The following is a 20,489-nucleotide window of genomic DNA, read 5'->3' as shown; positions in this document are numbered from 1 at the left end:
GTAAAATTGTGTAGGTACACAGTATTGCACTTCAAAAGTTTTGAAAGCAGCCATAAATTGAATTTATTGAATTATTGGCTGCATTTAGTTCACTGTATAACGTTGAGCAATTTAAATCTCAAAATCACATTACACAATTACCAGTTTCTTTTGCATCCAACTTTATAAACACAAATTCTGCTGATACTCCAAATAACACTTACTTTGCTTCAAACATTTTACCTAAGGTTAGAAGCATTTCTTATTGAAAATTGATGTTATTAACTGTTTTTCTAAAATGCTGTTTGTTAGAGTGGAAAGAATGGATCTGAGAATTTGGAAAACTCAGCAATCTCAAAGACTGGATGTTAAGAAATGAAATTTAAAATATGATTCAAGAGACAACACAGAGAACATTTTAATATCCACCAGACAACAGGGAACCAGCTTCTGGCGTTATTGTGGAAGTATGCAAATACGTTTGGCAGATGTCAAGTCTCTAGCTGAACTGAGTTTAGTAAAACAATCATGAAAATAGTAATTAATACTGTATGTTGGAATGAATTACATCAGAAAGTGATAATAAACAGTGGTAGAGAACAAAAATTCAATGACTTAAAATCAAACTTTGTGGAGTGACTACTTAGTATCTAATCTTGACTTTAAAAACTTGAATCTTTTTGAGTAAAGTGTTCAAAAATCCATATCAAACTGCACTTACACTGATATAAGTAAATCCTGATGTGAAATGCAATTAGACTCTCTCATACAGAAGCTGCAGAAGTGCTGCTTTTGTAGTGAGTACTTGGGCATGGATAGGTTTTATTATACAAAGGGAACTCCATCAGCTTATAAGTTTAGGTCAGATATATGATAATAAATAAGAATGAGTATGTTTATTTAAGTGCCATTTACCAAAAATGTACATGATATACTCTAACTTTGGCATTATTTTACACAAAACAGTATTCGAGTGGAATTTTATTACTTGTCTTCAATTTTTATGCCTGTTTAATATATATTTTTAATGTATTGATTAGAATTAACAGTTTTTTTTCTTAATCCTGAATAGTTCCCCGGGTATTTCTGCTGGGTCCGCCTGTTTCAGGGAAGCTTTCTATTGTAAGTGTATTCTATATTTAAAATATTTATACAAGTAGAAAATTTTAAAAAAATGTTAAAGGCTGAATGATATTTTTTCATATTTTGCTCATGGAGAACTAATGTTATTTCAAAACAAATCTGGGCTGACTAATAATTTTATACTTCATGGTTCAAGCAAAATTAATCTCACAGTCCACAGTAATTCATCCGAGCATTCATTATTTATGATTGATTATTTGATATATATTTGTATTGAATTTGCTTTTAATTTTTGTAAAACATGTTGAGCTATATTTTGACATAGGTTGTTTGCTTTCCTATCTCAGTTTTGAAAGGGAAAACCGTCATTAATTCATTCCAATGCTGTTCTTGCTAACTTAGTGCTACTTCATGTTACTTTGGATTTTCTTTTATTCCATTGCCTTGATATAATTTATTGCTGCATTTAGCACATTCTGCAACCAAATAATTTGTTTTACTTTTTTTGAAGTTTGCATTAATCATAAATATACCTTAAATATAAAATGCTGGAGGAACTCAGCAGGTCAGGCAGATTCTATGGAAAAGAATAAACCGTCAATGTTCCGGGCCGAACCCTTCATCAGGATTGGAAAAAGGATGAGAAGTTAGAGCAAGAAGGTGGGGGAAGGGGAGGAAAAGTACAAGATGGTAAGTGATAGGTGAAGCTGGGAGAGCAGGAGGGGTGAAGCAAAGAGCTAGGAAGTTGATAGGTGAAAGAGATAAAGAGCTGGAGAAGGGGGAATCTGATAGGAGAAGGTTGAAGACCATGGAAGAAAGAGTAGGGGGAGAAGCACCAGAAGGAAATGTTGGTCAGGAGGTAAGATGAGAGATGGAAATGGGAATGGGAATGGTGAAGGTGGCGAGGGGAGGGAGCGCAATTACTGGAAGCTTGAGAAATTGATGTTCGTGGCATCTGGCTGGAGGCTACCCAGATGGAATATAAAATGTTGGTCCCCCAACCTGAGTGTGGCTTCATCACAGCAGTAGAGGGGGCCATGGACTGACATGTCAGAATGGGAATGGGAAGTAGAATTGAAATGGGTGACCACTGGGAGATCCCATTTTTCTTCTGGCGGATATATGCTCAGTGAAAGAAGGTCTCCCAATCTACGTCAGGTCTCGCCGATTTATAGGAGGCCATGCCAGGAATACTGGAAACAGTAGATGATTTCAAGTGTCCTTCACCTGGAAGTTATGGAGATTTATGTGCTGGACATGAAGGCTAGGTGAATCAACTTCCTAGCTTTTTGTTTCACCCTTCCTTCCCTCCCAGATTCACCTATCTCCTACCACGTTGTACTTCTTCCTCCCCTCACCTTCTTGCTCTGACTTCTCATCTTCTTTTCCAGTCCTAATGAAGGGTCTTGACTCAAAACGTTGACTGTTTACCCTTTTCCATGGAAGCTGCCTGGCCTACTGAGTTCCTTCAACATTTTGTGTGTGGTGCTTGGAATTCCAGCATCTGCAGATTTTGTCATCTTTACAATTTCACTAACACTTATTGATTTCAAAAAGTAAAATGAATGAAATTCTGTTTTAAATTATTGGTACATCACCACCCACTAGAATGATGTGGCTATATCATTAAAAAAATAGGATAGGTATATGGACAGGAAAGGAATGGAGGGTTATGGGCTGAGTGCAGGTAGGTGGGAGTAAGCGTTTGGCACGGACTAGAAGGGCTGAGGTGGCTTTTTTCCGTGCTGTAATTGTTATATGGTTATACATAATAGTTACAGTTTTCTTCTCATATCCAGAGGCTGTGCATTGACATGGACAGATGAATTTGAATCTCACTGCACCATTTGGGAAACTCAAATTCAAATAATTTAAATATTTTTAGAATAAGAATTTAGTAATATTTCATTAATGCTGCCCATACAACTGCTCTCCTATCGTAAACATCCATTTATTCTGTAAATATTCTTAATGCATTGAAATTGGCCATCAATGCTTTGATTCTTAGCTGCCCTATGGCCACATAGTTCAGCTGCAGTTAGAGATTGCCAATAAATGATAGCCTCAGTAATAATCAGCCTGTTATATTAGTTGGTAATAAGATTATTTAAATTATTGCATAATTAAATTGATAAGGTAGTGCTGTAGATTAATTGGAATGTTGATAGTTTCTTGGATATAAAAACAGTAAACTCAAGCATTTGGTATAGTAAGTTTTTTTTAAAATTGTGCTTTTCTTAAGCAATTAGTTTTCCTGTCCCATTAACTTCTGATTTTACTTTGATAATAATTAGACATATATGGCCTAAACATATTTTGATATTCTAATGGCAGCACTCAATAAAGTAAATGTTAGTTCATTCTATAATGTTAACATTAATTTATGTTGCACATGCTTGCTGCTCTGCTAGACAATTTAATTTCCCTGTTTTTCTGTTCTTGTCATGTCGTTTAATTTTTCTTGTTATTCCTCCGCACTGACCAAGGGTTGATCTTAGTGACAGTTTTTGATAGTGACCAGGAGAAAATTGCTTTTATTGGTTGTCAATCTGGTTATAAGTGGGCAAGGTCTGAAGATCACAATTTAAACATGTTCGCATAATTAGGAAACAATTGCACATGTTCAAATATAAAATGCTTTACTATAAATCGAAAATTAGACAAATAAAAATTTCTTCAAATCTTTCTTCAAGTTCAAACTAGGGATCCAGCAAACTTCTTTTAAAAATTACTGTTTAGACCTCATTTAATATTATAGCTAGGATTCTTCCATGTATCAGGAGTGATTCTTTTGATTTTAAGCATAAACCTGGGATAAAATATGCAGTAGTGTGGAAGGGAAGAAAAACCTTCACTATTGGAAATTCTCTGCATCACTTTTCCACTTTGTAGTGAGGTAAGTTTAAATTGTTTGGTTTTGATTGTGACTGCCACATGAAGCATTGCAATCCCAAAAAGATTTACTGTGGGCATTGCTAACTAATATTGCTCATTGAATTCATAAAAAAGGGATGAGACACATTTTAGGTGAGTTTGAAACACATAGCATTAACGCAGAAATTTGGTAATGTTTTTCAAATGGAGAAAGCAGATGTGAAAAGTACCAATTTTTACCTCAGGAATGACAACTTAATTTTAAATTTAAATTTAATAACAGTTTGAAAAATAATATATTTTAAAAAGAAATCGTGTGAAAACTTGACTAATTGGATTAGTGGAGCTAATTTCAATCGTTGAACTGGAGCTAATTTAATGTGCTGTCATTTCTATGATTTGATAATTCATTATGTATGTTTCACATGAAGAAGATTTTTACAACCCAGTGCCATAGTGTTTCTAGGGTCATTCCTCTTTCCTTTTACAGAAATGTGTGCTATTAGTTATTTTCCACTCCATATTTCATCTAATGTTGCAATACTCCTCAAAGGAATTTATCTATATTCTTATTGTTCTGAAAATATTTGTCTAAATTTCTTAAGGGCAAAAGATTTCCAAAATAAAAATGATGAAAATAATAGGGCAGCACAGTAGTGTAGTGGTTAGCACAAAGCTTTACAGTATAGGTGACCTGGGTTCAATTCCCACCACTGCCTGTAAGGAATTCTCCCCTGTGACTGCGTGGGTTTCCTCCAGGTGCTCCAGTTTCCTCCCACAGCCCAAAAACATACCGGTTGGTAGGTTAATTGGTCATTGTAGATTGTCCTGTGATAAGGCTCAGATTAAATTTGGAGATTGCTGGATCTCAGTGGACAGGTTAAGGGCATAGCTCTGTCTTACTTATTCGAAGACATTAATTTAACAAAATTTTAAGGCATTAAAAAAACAGCAGTGGTAGTTTAATACTTAATAAATTCTTTGAATTTTGTATTGGCATAGTTGGTTTGTATTATTCTGAATTGTAATCTTAAACTTCCATCTGTCTTTGCTTGCAAATGTGAAATTTTGCATTTATTTTTACCAGGCCAAGATGCTGTGTGACCAGATCAACACAAATCTCATCACCTTGGATAATATGCTAGCTGAAGGGAAATCTGAGACTGCTGATGAAATTAAAAAATTAAAAGCTAAAGCTCAGGTATTGAAAATATTAACACTTTTGCCAATGACAATTTTGTGATGTGCTGATGTGTTGTTTGCTGCTATTTAAATTGGGTTATATGGTCTTTTCCTTATTGCTAGAAAGCAGATTATGCATGTTTTAGATCTACAATTAAATAAGTTGCTATGGTTTCAGTTTAGTTTTATTTTAAAGTTAATAAATTGCTTAATGACATTGCCATCCCTCAAAAGCCTAATTATTAAGGTGTGGCTCTAGAAATATTGGACTGCTTGAATTGAGATTCCCACCAGTAAGCATTATTGCATCCTACTTTAATCAGAAAACAGATATGAATTTCTTTCATATGTTTTTGGGTGTTGCCTCCTTATTTCAGGAATACTGATGCCTTTTCTAGAATTCCAAACACCAAACAGGCTTGTTTTAAATTAATTCTTGGAACATGGGAGTTGCAAGAAGGCCATGTTATTGACCCCTGAATTGCCCTTGGGAATGTCATGTGAATTTTGCAGTCTATGTGATAGTACTGTGAAGTTAGATTGTGTGGTACAGAATCTTGACCCAGTGATAATGAAGGAATTATGATATATTTCAAAATCAGGATGGTGTGTGGCATAGAGGAGAACCCAGAATATGAGTTCTCTCCCCCCGCCCCATTTATCTTATGTTCCTTATTGGTTCAGAAGTCATGGGTTTTGGAAGGCTTAGCAAGTTGGTGGATTGTAGCATGCAGGGAAACGTGTGGAGCAGTGGTGTGTTTGTGGTAGAGGGAGAAGTGTGTAGAATTATGAATAGGATACAATTCGATCAGGCTGTTTTGTCATGAGTGGTACTGAGCTTATTTTCATGAGTAGCACCCATCTAGAGAAGTGTAAAGAATTACACTCTTATGTTATGCTTTGCAGATATGGGAAAACACAGGGGTTAGGCAATTTGCAACAAAATATCCAGCTTGCTCATATTATGTTAAATTAATTTGGCAGGTCCAGTTCAATTTCTTTGCGCTGGTGATTCCCACAATATGAAACGTACAGCATTTGTTGGTGGTAGTTCATTGAATATGAAGAGGTAGTTTTTAGGGTTGTTGAGGATGGTCTTCTCTAGGTAGTCTTGTAGCATCTTTTTCACTTGTTGCTTAACAGCCTAAGCTTAAATGTTTTCCAGTTTTTTCAGCGTGTAGGCACAAATTGCATCATTATCTGAATAAATCAGAATGTCAGATCAGCCCTATGTTGATTTATCCATTTTAAATTCCATCATATTGATAAAGATTTAGAAACAGACATTTAGGCCAGTCTCATGGTCAAAATGATTTTGTATATGCTTGTGATTAATAGTTTATGTGATAGTGGTGTACTTACTGTTTTTTTATGCTTTATAGATCATGGTTCATTTGGAGCAATTGAATGAGTGTGGTCATATTTCAGATTTTCAATAATAAATGCTGTCCATTTAAATTAATTTAAGTAATGCAGTAGTGTGGAAATGGATGAAAAGTAGAGATACTAGGAGCTAATTAGAGGAATAAAATTCCGCTCGGGGGAGATGACAGCTCTGGAAAAATGACTGTAGAGTAGAACAGCTCCTTAAAGAACAGCAGGAGTGTTAATTATCTTCTTGGCATACTAGTTCTTGATTTTGGAAAAAATCATAATTATGTCAGTCTATAATAATATCTTTTTCTGGGCTTTAAAGTTTAGGTTGGTTAATGCTTTTATCACATTCTTATGACTATGAAGAGATATGGTCACTTTCTGTCAAGAATAAATCAGATTACAAAGAGAGAATCTTTCACGAACACTGATTTGAAACAGAAAGAGAATGATTTTAAACATTATTTATTTATGATTATTTCAAAGCTTATTATAGCTACTACAACAACTTGCCTTTGCACTGTATCAAAAAATGGTCCCCAGTGCCTTGCTTCACAAAGACATAAACTAAAAGAAACTACTGAAGCACAAAGCAAATTGCTCGAGGAGCTCAGCAGGTTGAACAGCATTTGTGGTCCTGATGCAGGTCCTTGACCCAAAATGTTGACTATCCCTCTGCCTCCATATATGCTAAGTGACCTGCTGAGTTCCTTCAACAGTTTGTTTTCTAGGTTGCACCATCTGCAGTATGTTGTGCCTCCACAGATACTTACACTGCAGTAGAGTTGCACCATTTGTGGGCAAAATCATGGTTTAATGGACATTTTTCTGTATTTAATTAGGTTGTGCTTTAAATTTTAAATTGACTATTTGGTAACTCAAAATAATTGAGTGCAGACTTGTTCAAATGAAATAAATATAACATCAATCCTGTGTGGTACTGTACAGCTGCTTGTGTCTCAACTCAAATCAAGAACGTTCATCTGAGCAGGATGATTTACATATTAGTTTGGTCATTCATATTTTAAATTCTCCATTGCTTTATCCCTGCCTATTTCTCTTCAATCTTTTAACCTGCCACTTACCAATATATCTGTGCTACTCTAATTCTAGCCTCTCCATCATCTTCTATTTTAATCACTTCAACATTGGAAGCCATGTATCTAGCTGCTAAAGTCCATTATAAATCCCCATAAGTTCCTCCCTAAATTTCTCTACTTTTCCAAGTGTCTTTATCTTTAAGAACCTCCTTAAAACTTGTCTCTTTGGCCAAGCTTTTATCATATGTCCTGAAACCTTATGTGATTTTATACAAATACAATGGATTCTGGTTAAATGGGATACATCGGGACAGGTACATTTTAGCCCAGTTAAGCGGTTGCCCCAATTAGCTAAAGTTTCTTGGAAATAGTTAAAAAGTTATAAAAAAAAGATGAACTACCATTTAATTGAATAACAAATTATCTACTTAAATGAAATGCAACACAAATTAGAACACTGCCTATACTACTGATGGTCAAAGAACACTGAGGCTGTCTACAAGAAGGGTCAGAGCCGTCTCTATTTCCTGAGGAGACTGAGGTCCTTTAACATCTACCAGACGATGCTGAGGATGTTCTATGAGGCTGTGGTGGCCAGGGCTATCATGTTTGCTATTGTGTGCTGGGGCAGCAAGCTGAGGGTAGCAGACACCAACAGAATCAACAAGCTCATTCATAAGGCCAGTGATGTTGTGGGGGTGGAACTGGACTCTCTGATGGTGGTGTCTGAAAAGAGGATGCTGTCCAAGTTGCATGCCATCTTGAACAATGACTCCCATCCACTCCATAATGTACTGGTTAGGCACAGGAGTACATTCAGCCAGAGACTCATTCCACCGAGATGCAACACTGAGCGTCATAGGAAGTCATTCCTACCTGTGGCCATCAAACTTTACAACTCCTCCCTCGGAGTGTCAGACTCCCTGAGCCAATAGGCTGGTCCTGGACTTATTGGCATAATTTGCTTATTATTATTTAATTATTTATGGTTTTATATTGCTATATTTCTTCACTATTCTTGGTTGGTGTGGCTGTAACAAAACCCAATTTCCCTTGGGATCAATAAAGTATGTCTGTCTGTTGGCCTTCATATTTGATGATGACAGGAAACCTGCTTGGGAGAATTTTTAAAGTGGAAAAGCCATTGCACTGGGGAGTTTCTCTCTCTCAACCTTCGAAATCAGGGTCCAGTAGCTCTGGGTGAGAAGTCATCACAACTCTGGTCTTCCTTGGTTGCAGTAGATGACCATGACTTCTTTTGTGCCTGTGTCCGTTGCTCTCCATGGAGCATTCCAGAACTGCCTTTCTGGTCATTGGATCTCACTGTCGATGTCATCCGCCCAGTCCATTGGAGCTGGCTTATATGCTAGCACAGGCATGTCCCTATCTCACCTGCTGGTACCCTCACCTGGTTTAGCCTACCTTTCAAAGCGGTTTACTGGAGCGTGGCTGCATGCAAACAGCTACCTGGAGCTGAGATGAGACCTGAGTGTCTGGTGGGGACCAAAGATAACATTCAGGATGGTTGTTGATAGCTTCAAATGCTTTGTAGTTCCTAACTTGCTGAAGTAGTGACATTGTTTCATTGTTACTCCCAACTGTTTGTGACATGCTTGAAACTGCAGTGAACAAAATAGATCTGAATTGTCTTACAGCTTATTTCTCACTAACTAGCAGTGACAAAAATCGCTGCTGTTTGAACACAAATACATGCAACTGATGCTGTTTAAAAACTGTTCACTCTAAGCACGGTGTGGTGTCTAAGGGTCACACAATGTGTGATCAGATTTACTCTTCTGCACACCACCTTTGTACTGCATAGTTATTTGAGTTACTGATGTCTTCCTTTCAGCTTGAACTCAGTCTGGCATTCTCCTCTGGACTCTCTCATTAGTAAGACGTTTTTTGCCCACACAACTACCGCTCACTTGTCTCCTTGTGCTTGTGTGTTCTGTGCATTATTGTACTTTATTACTTTTTTATTTTATTTAGTGATACAGTGCAGAGTAAACCTTTCTGGCCCTTCTAGCAGTGCCACCCTAGCAATCCCCAACAAACCCGATTAACCTCACGGGAAAATTTACAACGATCAATTAACCTACTCGGTATGTCTTTGAACTACGGGAGGAAACCCGAGTACCCAGGGAAAACCAGCGTATTCCAAGGGAGGACATTCAGAGACTTCTTACAGAGGACCCCAGAATTAACTCCAACCTCTGGAATGCCCCAAACTAATAGCATCATGCTAACCACTATGCTACTATGACACCCATAACATCTTAACTTGGAAGTACAGTGGAATCAGTGGCTTCAGAAGTGCCTTTAATTGCACAGTCTAACAAGTCTCTTAGTAGTCTAAGCCATAAGTTCACCAGTCCTCCTAGTGAAAGCTTGTTCATCCATCGTCGTCAATGAAGACCTCGACACCATTATGATGATGATGATGGTGTCGAGACTAGGGCTTGATTTGGATTTAAGTGAGGGAGAGTTGTGCAGCATCAGCCTCACTCTCTCTTCCCAATTCCCATCTGGATCCAGTGGCAAGACAAGAGTCGAGACGGCTGGGTATGGGACTAGGTGCAGTGGATGACCAGGATATCTTCTGTGTCTTGTCGTGCTCTGCGCATTCCATGATGCTTGCAGAGACCCCCTTCTTGACCATTGGACCTTCTATTGGTCTCATCCACTCAATCCGCTGGAGCCCGTCTTCACATGCTGGGATAGACAATTCCCTATCTCACCGAGGGTTTCAGACTCGTCGGCTACCCTCACCTGGTTTAGCCAGCTTGTCAAAGGCGTTGCCCGGGGTGTGGCCGCTGTCGCATACAAACAGCTACAGGGAGCCACAGGTGCGAGCTGAGTGCCAGGTGGGGACAAAAGGTGGACAAACCACCTGAAAAGGACGCAACATGTTCCCCCACCAGAGGTGCTACTCCTCCCTGACACCCCATACACCCCTATTTTAAAGATACCATTTGAAATTTACTGGCTCCTTTAAGCTTTTAATTTGTTAATTAGCTCTTGCTTCACTGGTCAGTGCACTTTGTTAAAATTTAATATCTTGAATTTACATTTTTTGGCTCTGTACACAGGAATGCTTCAATTTATCTTAGTATATTCTCTAAGCATTAAAACAAGTACTGTATATTAGCAAAATAATGTAAAATCTGAATCCTGTACTTCAAATGGTTTAAAAGGAGAATTAAAATAGACAACTGAATTTTAAGTCAAGTAGCATTGTGTTTTGACATTGCTCGTGATCATATCATTTCAACGAAGTATTTAAATTTCATGGACATTTCATTATAATTGAGAACAAATAATACTGCAGGCTGAGGGTTTGTGGGAAGGAGAAGGGTACAGGTAAGGTAATAACTGAAGAGGCACTGCAATTAAAGTGATTTCTATTTTAATATTTGCTATTGGAATTTTACTCTGTTTAGTTAATGTATTGAATAAATAGGATAGGTGATGATAATCAGAGGAGATAATTTTATATCCCACTTTCGGCTCTGACTCTCACTCTAGTTAATTTGTTCTTTCGCTGCATATAAATTGGATCTTACAGATATTTCTTGTGTATTTGCCATGTCCAGGAAATTGCAAATCCACAGCTGAAGATTGTAAATATGAACTGTAACCAAATTGGACATATTTACTAACTTTTTTCTGAGATATTCTAAAAGCACAAAACCAATTTTAATAGATCACTTGGATCAGCAGGACTACACAAAATGAGTCTGTAACTTCTGTCAACGTTACACTTCAAAGGGAAGAAGCAGACACTAGCTGCTGCAGCAACCAGCACGATCCACCACAAACAGACAGTGAGACTAAAAGCAGTGAGTCCATACTCCCACTGCGCTGGACCATGGGTCTCGGGCCAAACCACCGCTGGGACCCAGTAACTGTCAAAAAAAGGTGCCTGCCGATTCTTTTCACTTTTCTCCTTCAGCCTAATCATGTAGGGGCTTTGGAATTCTTTTTGAACTTCGCTCTGAATATTCACCCTCTCATCTCTTTGCAATTCTCTTTTGCTTTGCAGGATATTCCCAATACACTATGGGCAAAGCTGATCCTAGAACGGCTGTCAAAAACGGACTGCATCAAACGGGTAGGAATCGCTCCTGTAGGAATAGTCAAAGAGCAATTACACAGCATGCACACGTACTTGGTATTCAGCAGTGGAATGAGTAGGGGATTGGTTCAGGCAGTGGCTGATTGCTCTGTTGAACAGCAGTGGGGGAGTTTGAAAGTTTATTAAGAGGATAAAGTGCAGGATGAGTGTGTGCATATGCTAATCTGATAGTTGAATGTTGATCAAAGACTAAACACAGAATCCAACTGATTGCCTGGAGCAGTATTCAGGGCTGGGATGGGCCATGTCACCCAGTAACCAGACAAAATAGTCAAATAGAAGCTATACAGTCAGTTTCTGTTGAGTGAGTAAGCTTTGCAGTACTATTTTATTTAGTATGATATGTAATTTTGTAGAATATTTATTGCAGTACCAAGATATGCAAAAGAATACTCATTCCACCAGTAACAAAGACAATTAAAAGTATTTAATAATATTATATCACTTTTAGTTATTTAGCTTCAATATGGATTCTGTACTGTGAGTTTATATTTGTTTTCTTATATTTGGATGTCATTGAAAACTATATCTTCAAGATTTCATTCAAATTGTGATCTGCACATAGGATGGAATTTAATCCAGGCAAGTGTGAATACTGCACTTTAGGTGGTTAGATTCTGTTAGGACATATAAAGCAAATGACAGTGATCTTAGGAGCATTGAGACCTTGGAGTACAAGTCCACAGCTCCTTGAAAGAGGTAACACAAGCAGAAAGGGTAGTGAAAAATGCATTTAGTATGCTTGCCTACATTGGCCAGGGCATTGAGTATAAAAGTTGGGACATTATGTTGTAGCTGTACAAACATTGTTTAGACTACAAAGACCTAGCTTTGTACGGTTACAGTTCTAGCTGCCACTCTATAGGAAGGATGCAGTATCACGAGAAAGTGTGCAAAAGAGATTTACTGGCTGGGTTTATTCCCACTGGAATGTTGAAGGCTGAGGGGTGACTTTATAGAAGTTTATGAAATTATCAAAGGCATAGATAGGGCAGATAATTGTGGTCTTTTTTGCAGGGGAAGGGAATCAAGAACTGGGATCGAGCACAGGTTTAACATAAGAAGGGAGAAATTCAAAGAAGATCTGAAGGATAAGAATTTCATACAGAGGATAGTGAATGTTTGGAACAATCTGCCAGAGGAGATATTTGAGGCCTATACAATTACAATGTTTAAAAAGCTTTGGATAGGTACTTGAGTAGAAAGGATGTAGAAGAATAAGGCATTATTGCAGCAAATGGAATTAGTTCAGATAGGTATCACTGTCAGTATGTGTAAAGTGGGCAGTTAGGGGCCCTTTCCTGTGCTTTACGATTCAATGAATATCTTCAAAGAATTATGGTAGCCCCAAACCCACTGCAAACTGAGGTCAAACCAGACTGTTTTTATGGTAAATATTTTCTCAGCCTTTGATTTTGCACCTGTTGTGTATTTAATATTTCAATAATATTTGAGTATTATTGTAAAAATGTTGTTGATTAAGTATTCTTTATTTGTTTAAATAATTAATTATGAGTTATATGTAAAATTACATAAATTGCATACATCATGATGCTACCATGTGTTATGTGTGCACTTTGCTTAAAGTAAACAGAAAGTTAGACTCTCATCTCTCAGCTCCTTGTTTTTCTTTCAGTGAGTTTAATGTTTTGAAGTTATAACTGTGGTGACGATATATTTTTGAAATGAACCCAAGACATTTATCGACCTGTTGAAGTACAGCTTGACATTTGTGTTTTTTTTTAAAAAGCACAATTAAAAATGGTCAAGTAAAATAACAAGCAATGTAGTATGTGCTTCTTCCAAGGAGAAGGTTTTATAGTTTATAAAAAAGGCAGAAAGTGGAAGAATTCATAGGTTCATAAACAGTTAGTACTATACCCTGTGATAATACTCATAAATAAAAGGAACAGAAACAGCTGGCTACATCGGAAAGATGTGTTCGATTGTCCAACAACTCATGTAACTGAGCTAATTGAACAGTACTTTGAAGCAAATAAAATAGCCAATGAGAAACAAGTATCAATTTTGCTGAGTGAACTGGGTTTAGAGACATATAGTTTGCTTCAAAGTTTGACTGTTCTAACTAAACCAGCAGATATTAGCTTCATTGATATCCTGAAAGAAATGCAGGAACATTTAGAATCAAAACCTTGATGAATACAGAATGCTTTAGGTTTTGTAAGCAGAATCAAAAGAAAGGGGAGTGTATTTTAATGTACGTGGCTGAATTGAAGAAGTTGCCTGAGCATTGTCAGTTCAGTAATGAGCTTAATGAGACATTGAGGGATTGTTTTGTTTGTGGAATTTTACAAAAAAGCAGTCAAAAACAGCTTCTAACTGAAGCACACAGCTTACATTTAAAAGAGCAGTTGAAATAGCTATATCAATGGAAACAGCAGACAAATGCAATTCAGTTGTACTCAAGAACGAAAGTGGGTGTGAACAGAATTGTGACACGTAAACATAAACCTGCCTGTCTGAACAAATTGTGCTGTCATTGTGGCAGGGACACTCATACACCAGATCAATGCAGGTTTAAACATGAAATGTGCAGAAAATGCACCAAAGTAGGACAAATGCACAGAGCAGACAAAAATAAATGGACTGCAAATGAAAGAGATAAAGATAAAAAAGTCGTCACAGTTTCAAAAAGAGCTCTAATCTACATGCTGTTGATGAAAAAGATCTGATAACGATGAGAGAGTGATACAGAACTGAGTAGCCTTGAGATTTACATTGTGAAAGCTAATAATAAACAAGCAGTATGGGTTACACCAGAAATGGATGACAGTTTAATTAAAATGGTATCAAACACTGGCTGAGCTGTTTCAGTCCTTTCACAAGATGAGTTTCAATGACATTGAACTAAACTGAAATGAAGCCTGCAGATATCCAACTAAGAACTTAGACCGGAGAAAAGACAACTCCTGTGGGAATGACATTTGTAACAGTGAAATACAACAGCCAACAAGCCACATTGGGCTTGTATGTGGTAAAAAAAAACAGGAGGGCCAGCGTTGTGGGGCATAATTGGCTGAGACAACTACAATTTGATTGGAGATCCATTCACCATTTGCATGCTACATTTCCTGTAATAAAGTCAACTGAAAGCAAATTAAGAAAGGTACTGAAGGTACTGCAAGATACTGGATGATGCCACAATTGTCTCCATGCTATACACAAGGAATAATTGCCCAACAGAAGGAAAACAAGTGTTGGTGCCAACATTTGTGCTTCTGGTTGGAAAGCATATTGGACCAAGGAAGGACCATGCTGCTCAGAGGAATTGTGAAAGTGAGAAAAGCAATGCCTACAATAGTTTTTGTAGGCAACATGTTTGAGAAAACATCTAAAATGTTAATCAGGCAGTTAGTTGCAAATTGAGCATTGATTTAAGCTGGAAGAGAGTTCAAAGAGCTTCAGAAAAGTTGCAAGTGTTCAGCTTTTATGAGTATAAAGAACTAGAATCTACTTTGTGTGCACTAAGGTGATTCAATGAACTTCAGGTGGGAGATGAAAGCTGCTGATAAAAGTAAATGCAAAGACCAAAGACCAGCTGGATCACTGAAAAGAAACAAGTCAATGGAGAAATGAAAACGGGGATTGTTAGATGATGTGGATGAGGAAATCAAGAGAAGAGATCAGATTGTAAAGGGACCAATAAAGTTCAAAGTAAATTTTATTATCAAAGTACAGAAAATATACCATATACAACTCTGAGATTCATTTTCTTGTGGACATATTCAGCAAATCTATAGAATAGTAACAGAATAAGATCAATGGAAGATCAGCCAGAGTCAACAAATTGTAGAAATGCAAATATAAATAAACAGCAATAAGTAACGAGAACAAGAGATAAAGAGTCTGTAAGGTGAGGTCATTGGTTGTAGGAACATTTTAATGATGGAGCAACTGAGTGTAGTTATCTCCTTTTATTCAAGAGCCTGATGGCTGAAGCGTGATAACAGTTCTTGAACCTGGTGGTACAAGTCCTGAGGCCCTTGTACCTTCTACCTGATGGTAGCAATGGTAAGAAACCTGGGTAGTGGAGATTTCTGATGATGGATGGTGCTTTTCTATGACAGCATTTCATGTAGATATGCTCAACGGTTGAGAGGGCTTTACCCATGATGTGCTGGACTGAATCCACTACCTTTTGTAGGATTTTCAATTCAATGCATTGGTGTTTCCATACCAGGCCATGATGCAACCAGTCAATATACTGTCCACTACACACCTATATTGGCTTATCAAAGTTTTAGATGTCACTCCAAATCTCCACAGACTCGTAATAGAGGCACTGCTGTGCTTCCTTTCCAATTTCACTTATATGCTGGGCCCAGGGTAGGTCCTCAGAAATAGTAACAACTAGGAATTTAAAGTTGCTCACCCTCCCCACCTCTGATGCTCCAATGAGGACTGGCTCATGGACCTTTGGGTTCCCTCTCCTGAAGTCTATAATCAGTTTCTTGGTCTTGCTGACATTGAATGAGATGTTGTTGTTATGGCAGCACTCAGTCAAATATTTAATCTCCCTCCTATATGCTGATTCACTACCACCTTTGATTTGGTGTGTGATACCATCAGTAAACTGTGGTGGTGTCAGCAAACTTGAATATGACAGTGGAGCTGTACTTAAGCACACAGTCATAAGTGTAAAGTGAGCAGAGCAGGATGCTAAGCACACAGCCTTGTGGTGTACCTGTGCTGATGGAGATTGTGGAGGAGATGTTGTTGCCAATCTGAACTGAATTGGGCCTACAAGTAAGGAAATCCAGGATCCAATTGCACAAGGATGTATTGAAGCTAAGGTCTTGAAGCTTATTGATTAGTTTTGATCCAATTTGCTTCTCAGGCAGGAGCTGATGTATTTCATCACCAACCTCTCAATATATTTCATCACTGTGGATATAAGTACAGCTGAGTGATAGTCTTTGAGGTAGGTCACTGTGCTCTTCTTGGACACCAATATAATTGAAGCCTGCTTGAAGCAGGTGATACCATACACTGCCAAAGCAAAATGTTAAAGATCTCAGTGAACGCATCAGGCATTTGGTCAGCACAAGTCTTTAATATGTGACCAGGTACCCCAATATTCTAGATACTTGCCATGGATTCACCTTCCTGAAAGTAGCCTGCACGTCAGCTTCAGAAACTGAGATTCTAGGACCATCAGGGGGTGTGGGTGTTTGCGATGGTTTCTCCATGTTCTGATGGTCAAAGCAAGCATACAAGGCATGAGCTTATCTAGAAGTGAAGCCCTGCTGTCTCCCATGTCACTTGAATTAACTTTGTAGGAGTTGATAGCATTCGAGCCCTGCCACAGCTGTCGAGCATCATCTCATTGATTCAAGTTTGGTCCAGAGTTCGTACCTCACTAGTGAAATGTCTTTCTGGAGATCATACCTGCACTTCCTGTAGCTTCCTTGGTCTCCAGACTTGAATGCCTCTGATATGGCCCTCAGCAGATTTTGGATCTAGTTCATCCAGGGCTTCTGATTGGGGAATGTTGAGACACATTTACAGCTGCTCTAATGAAGTCCATTACAACAGTGGTGGATTCATTTAGATCTCTAGATGAGTGCTTGAACATGGCCCTGTCTACGACTCAAAGTAATCCTGTAATTACTCCTCTCCTTCCCACAACCAACTCTCAGTTCTCCTAATTTCAGGAGCCTTGTTTTTTAAAGCTCTGCCTGTATGCAGATAGGAGGAAGACAGCCAAGTGATCTGATTTACCAAAATGCTGTCTAGGCAAGGAACAATAGCCATTCCTTATCTTAGATTAACAGTAGTCTAGTATATTAGGATCTCTGGTGCTACAGGTTATATGCAGATCATAATTGGGCAGGGTTTTCTTCAACCTGGTTGAAGTCTTCCAACTATAATTTGGAATGTGCTGGGATGGGCTATTTTTTGTTTGGAGACAACATTGCCAGTGCTTGATTATAGTCAGCCTCTGGTAGTCTATACACTGTGGTAGAAGGATTAATAAGAGAATACTCCATTGAACTAACTGGACCTTCCCAAGATCAAGATGCACAAACTAGAAGAAGAAGAAGAAGAAGAAGAAGAAGAAGAAGAAAGATGTCTAGAGCTTTTGACCCACTTCCTGCTGTCTCAGAATGAATTCCTACAACCACCATGGAGGTGGCCCCCCAGAACCTGAGATTGTTTTTGTAGCCACAAGTCCCACCTGCCAAGCAGAGTGACCTTCCTTGACAGGAAAGGCATTATCCCACAAGGGTAATAAATCCTCCACAGTGAATACATTTTTAGTTTGAAATGCAATAATTTAAAGTTTACTTTGCTGTGGATGTCTGCATAGTGGTTGCATTGCACTGTGTACAGTATATACTGTAGTTGAGATGAATTCTACATTGAGTTGGAGTTTGTACTCAAGCAGGGAGGAGTGTTGTGTATTTAATATTTGAGTAATATTGTAAATATGTTGAGTAAGCATTCTTTATTTGTTTAAATAATTCATTGCCGGTAATATGTAAAAATAAGTGAATTACATATTATTACACTACCATTTGGTATGTGTGCGCTTTGTTTAAAGTAACAACGAAGTATATGACTTATTTCTGTCTTAAAATATTCAAACGCTATACTTCCATTACCCTTTGAGGAAGTGAATTCCACGATTTATGATCCTCTGAGAGGAAAACAGTCTTATCACAGCCTCAGTTCTGCTTTATTTGGGTGACCTCTGGTTTTCAGACAGTAACCCCCAATTCTAGGTTCTTCCACAGGAGCAAACATCGTCTCTAACCATGCTATCAAGACTCCTCAAAATCTAAATATATTCCAACCAAGTTTACTCTCATTCTTCAAGGTAAAAGGCTAGCCTGTTGAACCTTGGCTCATGAAACATCCCACCCAGTCCAGGTGTTAATCCAGTAAATTTTATCTGAACCAATTCCAGTTCATTAACACCCTCCTTTAAATAGGAAAAACAATAATATACAATTATACTCCAAATCATGTCTCATCGATGTCTTATATTAGTGAAGCATAACTTCCTTACATCTGTACAGTACACTTACACAGATACAAAATATTCTACTCCCATGTTCAAATATTTGTTGTATCCACATTCTAGCCTTTTCAGTCACGTATACGGACATTGGGTGGCAGGGTAGAGGTACGTTTCCACCGTAGGAGGTGTAGGGCACTCCTTCCCTCTGTTACCCTGCAGGTCACCCTTGGGCAAGGTGTAGTACCTACTTAGCCCTCCAGATTAGGGTCATGTGAAGCGATAGTAGCAGGTGATGGATGGTCATATGAGCAGCTGGTCCATATCACAAGTTCTGGTTATGTGTCTACTGATGCCAGGCAGACAGTCTCTGAAGAGTATTGATAATGGCTGGGGTCTTCCTCTGCCCAGAAGACAATGACAAACTACTTCTGTAGAAAAATTTGCCAAGAACAATCAATGTCAAGATTATGATCATCCATGTCATATGACATGGCACATAATAGTGATGATGATCAGGACATTATGATTCTTGTATCTCAACTCTCCAAATTCTCTTACTATTTTTCTTTTTTTTCTTAATATTTTCACACATTGTACTTCATTTGTCCAGATATTTTTGCATTCACTTAACTTATTGATATTCCCTTGCAGATTCTTTGTCCACTCCTTGCTGTTTAATTACCTACCTACCTTTTTGTCATCACCAGATTTCGGAACCTTACTTCTTCATCCAAGTCATTTATATAGACTATCAAGTCAGAGCTCCAGTCCCAGTGGCACACTTTCCATTGTATCTTGACAGAACCCATTTATGCCTACTGTTCCTTGTTAGCTGAGCAATCTGCTATTCATGCTTATGCATAACCTCCTACATTATGAGCTTTATTGTCTGCAATAACCTTTGATGTGGCAGTTTGTCAAATACCTTCTTTACATCTAATTATCATCCAAGTTCTGCTTTATGTACATCAGAAGTTACTTCAAAGAGCTGCAATAAATTGGTCAAACATTACTTCTCCTTCACATAACCATGTTAACTTTGTCTGATTACTTTGAATTATCTCTTTACCACCCAGCTACCTTGACAGTTCTGACCATCTCAATATGCGTGTGAGTCAATGATCTCCATGTTTGCAAGTTCTGCTGTGGAACTGTGCCAAGCATCTTAGCTCACTGATAATAAACAAATGAGACAATTCCCCATGGTTGTGCAACCAGCCTCTAATAGATAGATTGGTTTGGACTTGAATCAATTCCTTAGCCAGTGCGTTTGAAGGTGAGTAAATTAATGTAGCATGCGGTTTGGTCCTGGCTTCAGCTGTTGTAAAAAATATATAATCAGTGTAGTTATTGGTGTGACAGACCCCTTGGCTTTACTTTCATCACTATTTGGGTCCAGCTGTTACAAAGTTTTAAAATGTCCAGCCTAATATTTTGCTTATGGTGGTTTTGGTTTTGTGGTTGGATAATGCAAAATTATGTAAGTTACCTTGATTATCCTGGCAGCAATGCTCTGACAGCATGCAGTGTAAAGTGAGTCCAAGGACGGAAGATTGGTTTGTGTGATGTGCTGGGCTGTATTCACGATCTTCTGCAGCTTCTTTCAGTCTTGGACAGGACAACTTCCATACCAGGTTGTGATGTACCCTAGAAGAATGCTTTCTACGGTGCATCTATAAAAATTAGTGAGGGTCTTAGGCCAAATTTCTTCAGCTTTCTCAGGAAGTAAAGGTGCTGGTGGGCCTCCTTGGTAGTGGACTCTGCTTGGTTAGACCAAGTCAGGACATTTGTGATATTGACCCTGAGGAACTTAAAGCTTTTGACCTGTTCCACC

General features: G+C 38.1%; 1 protein-coding gene across 3 annotated transcripts in view; it reads left to right on the top strand.

The window, feature by feature from the left end:
• The window catches only part of ak8 (adenylate kinase 8), a 149,472-nt gene that overhangs the window by 4,890 nt on the left and 124,093 nt on the right, over positions 1-20,489 (top strand). For all 3 annotated transcript variants that reach the window (XM_059993797.1, XM_059993798.1, XM_059993799.1), the window contains exons 3-5: positions 1,052-1,101; positions 5,024-5,137; positions 11,578-11,646. In XM_059993797.1, the coding sequence (XP_059849780.1) occupies positions 1,052-1,101; positions 5,024-5,137; positions 11,578-11,646 (233 nt within the window). The remainder of the gene's footprint in view (positions 1-1,051; positions 1,102-5,023; positions 5,138-11,577; positions 11,647-20,489) is intronic.

The sequence above is a fragment of the Hypanus sabinus genome, chromosome 18, assembly GCF_030144855.1.
Source record: "Hypanus sabinus isolate sHypSab1 chromosome 18, sHypSab1.hap1, whole genome shotgun sequence".
Lineage (NCBI taxonomy): Eukaryota > Metazoa > Chordata > Chondrichthyes > Myliobatiformes > Dasyatidae > Hypanus > Hypanus sabinus.
This window is presented reverse-complemented; position numbering and strand designations above follow the sequence as displayed.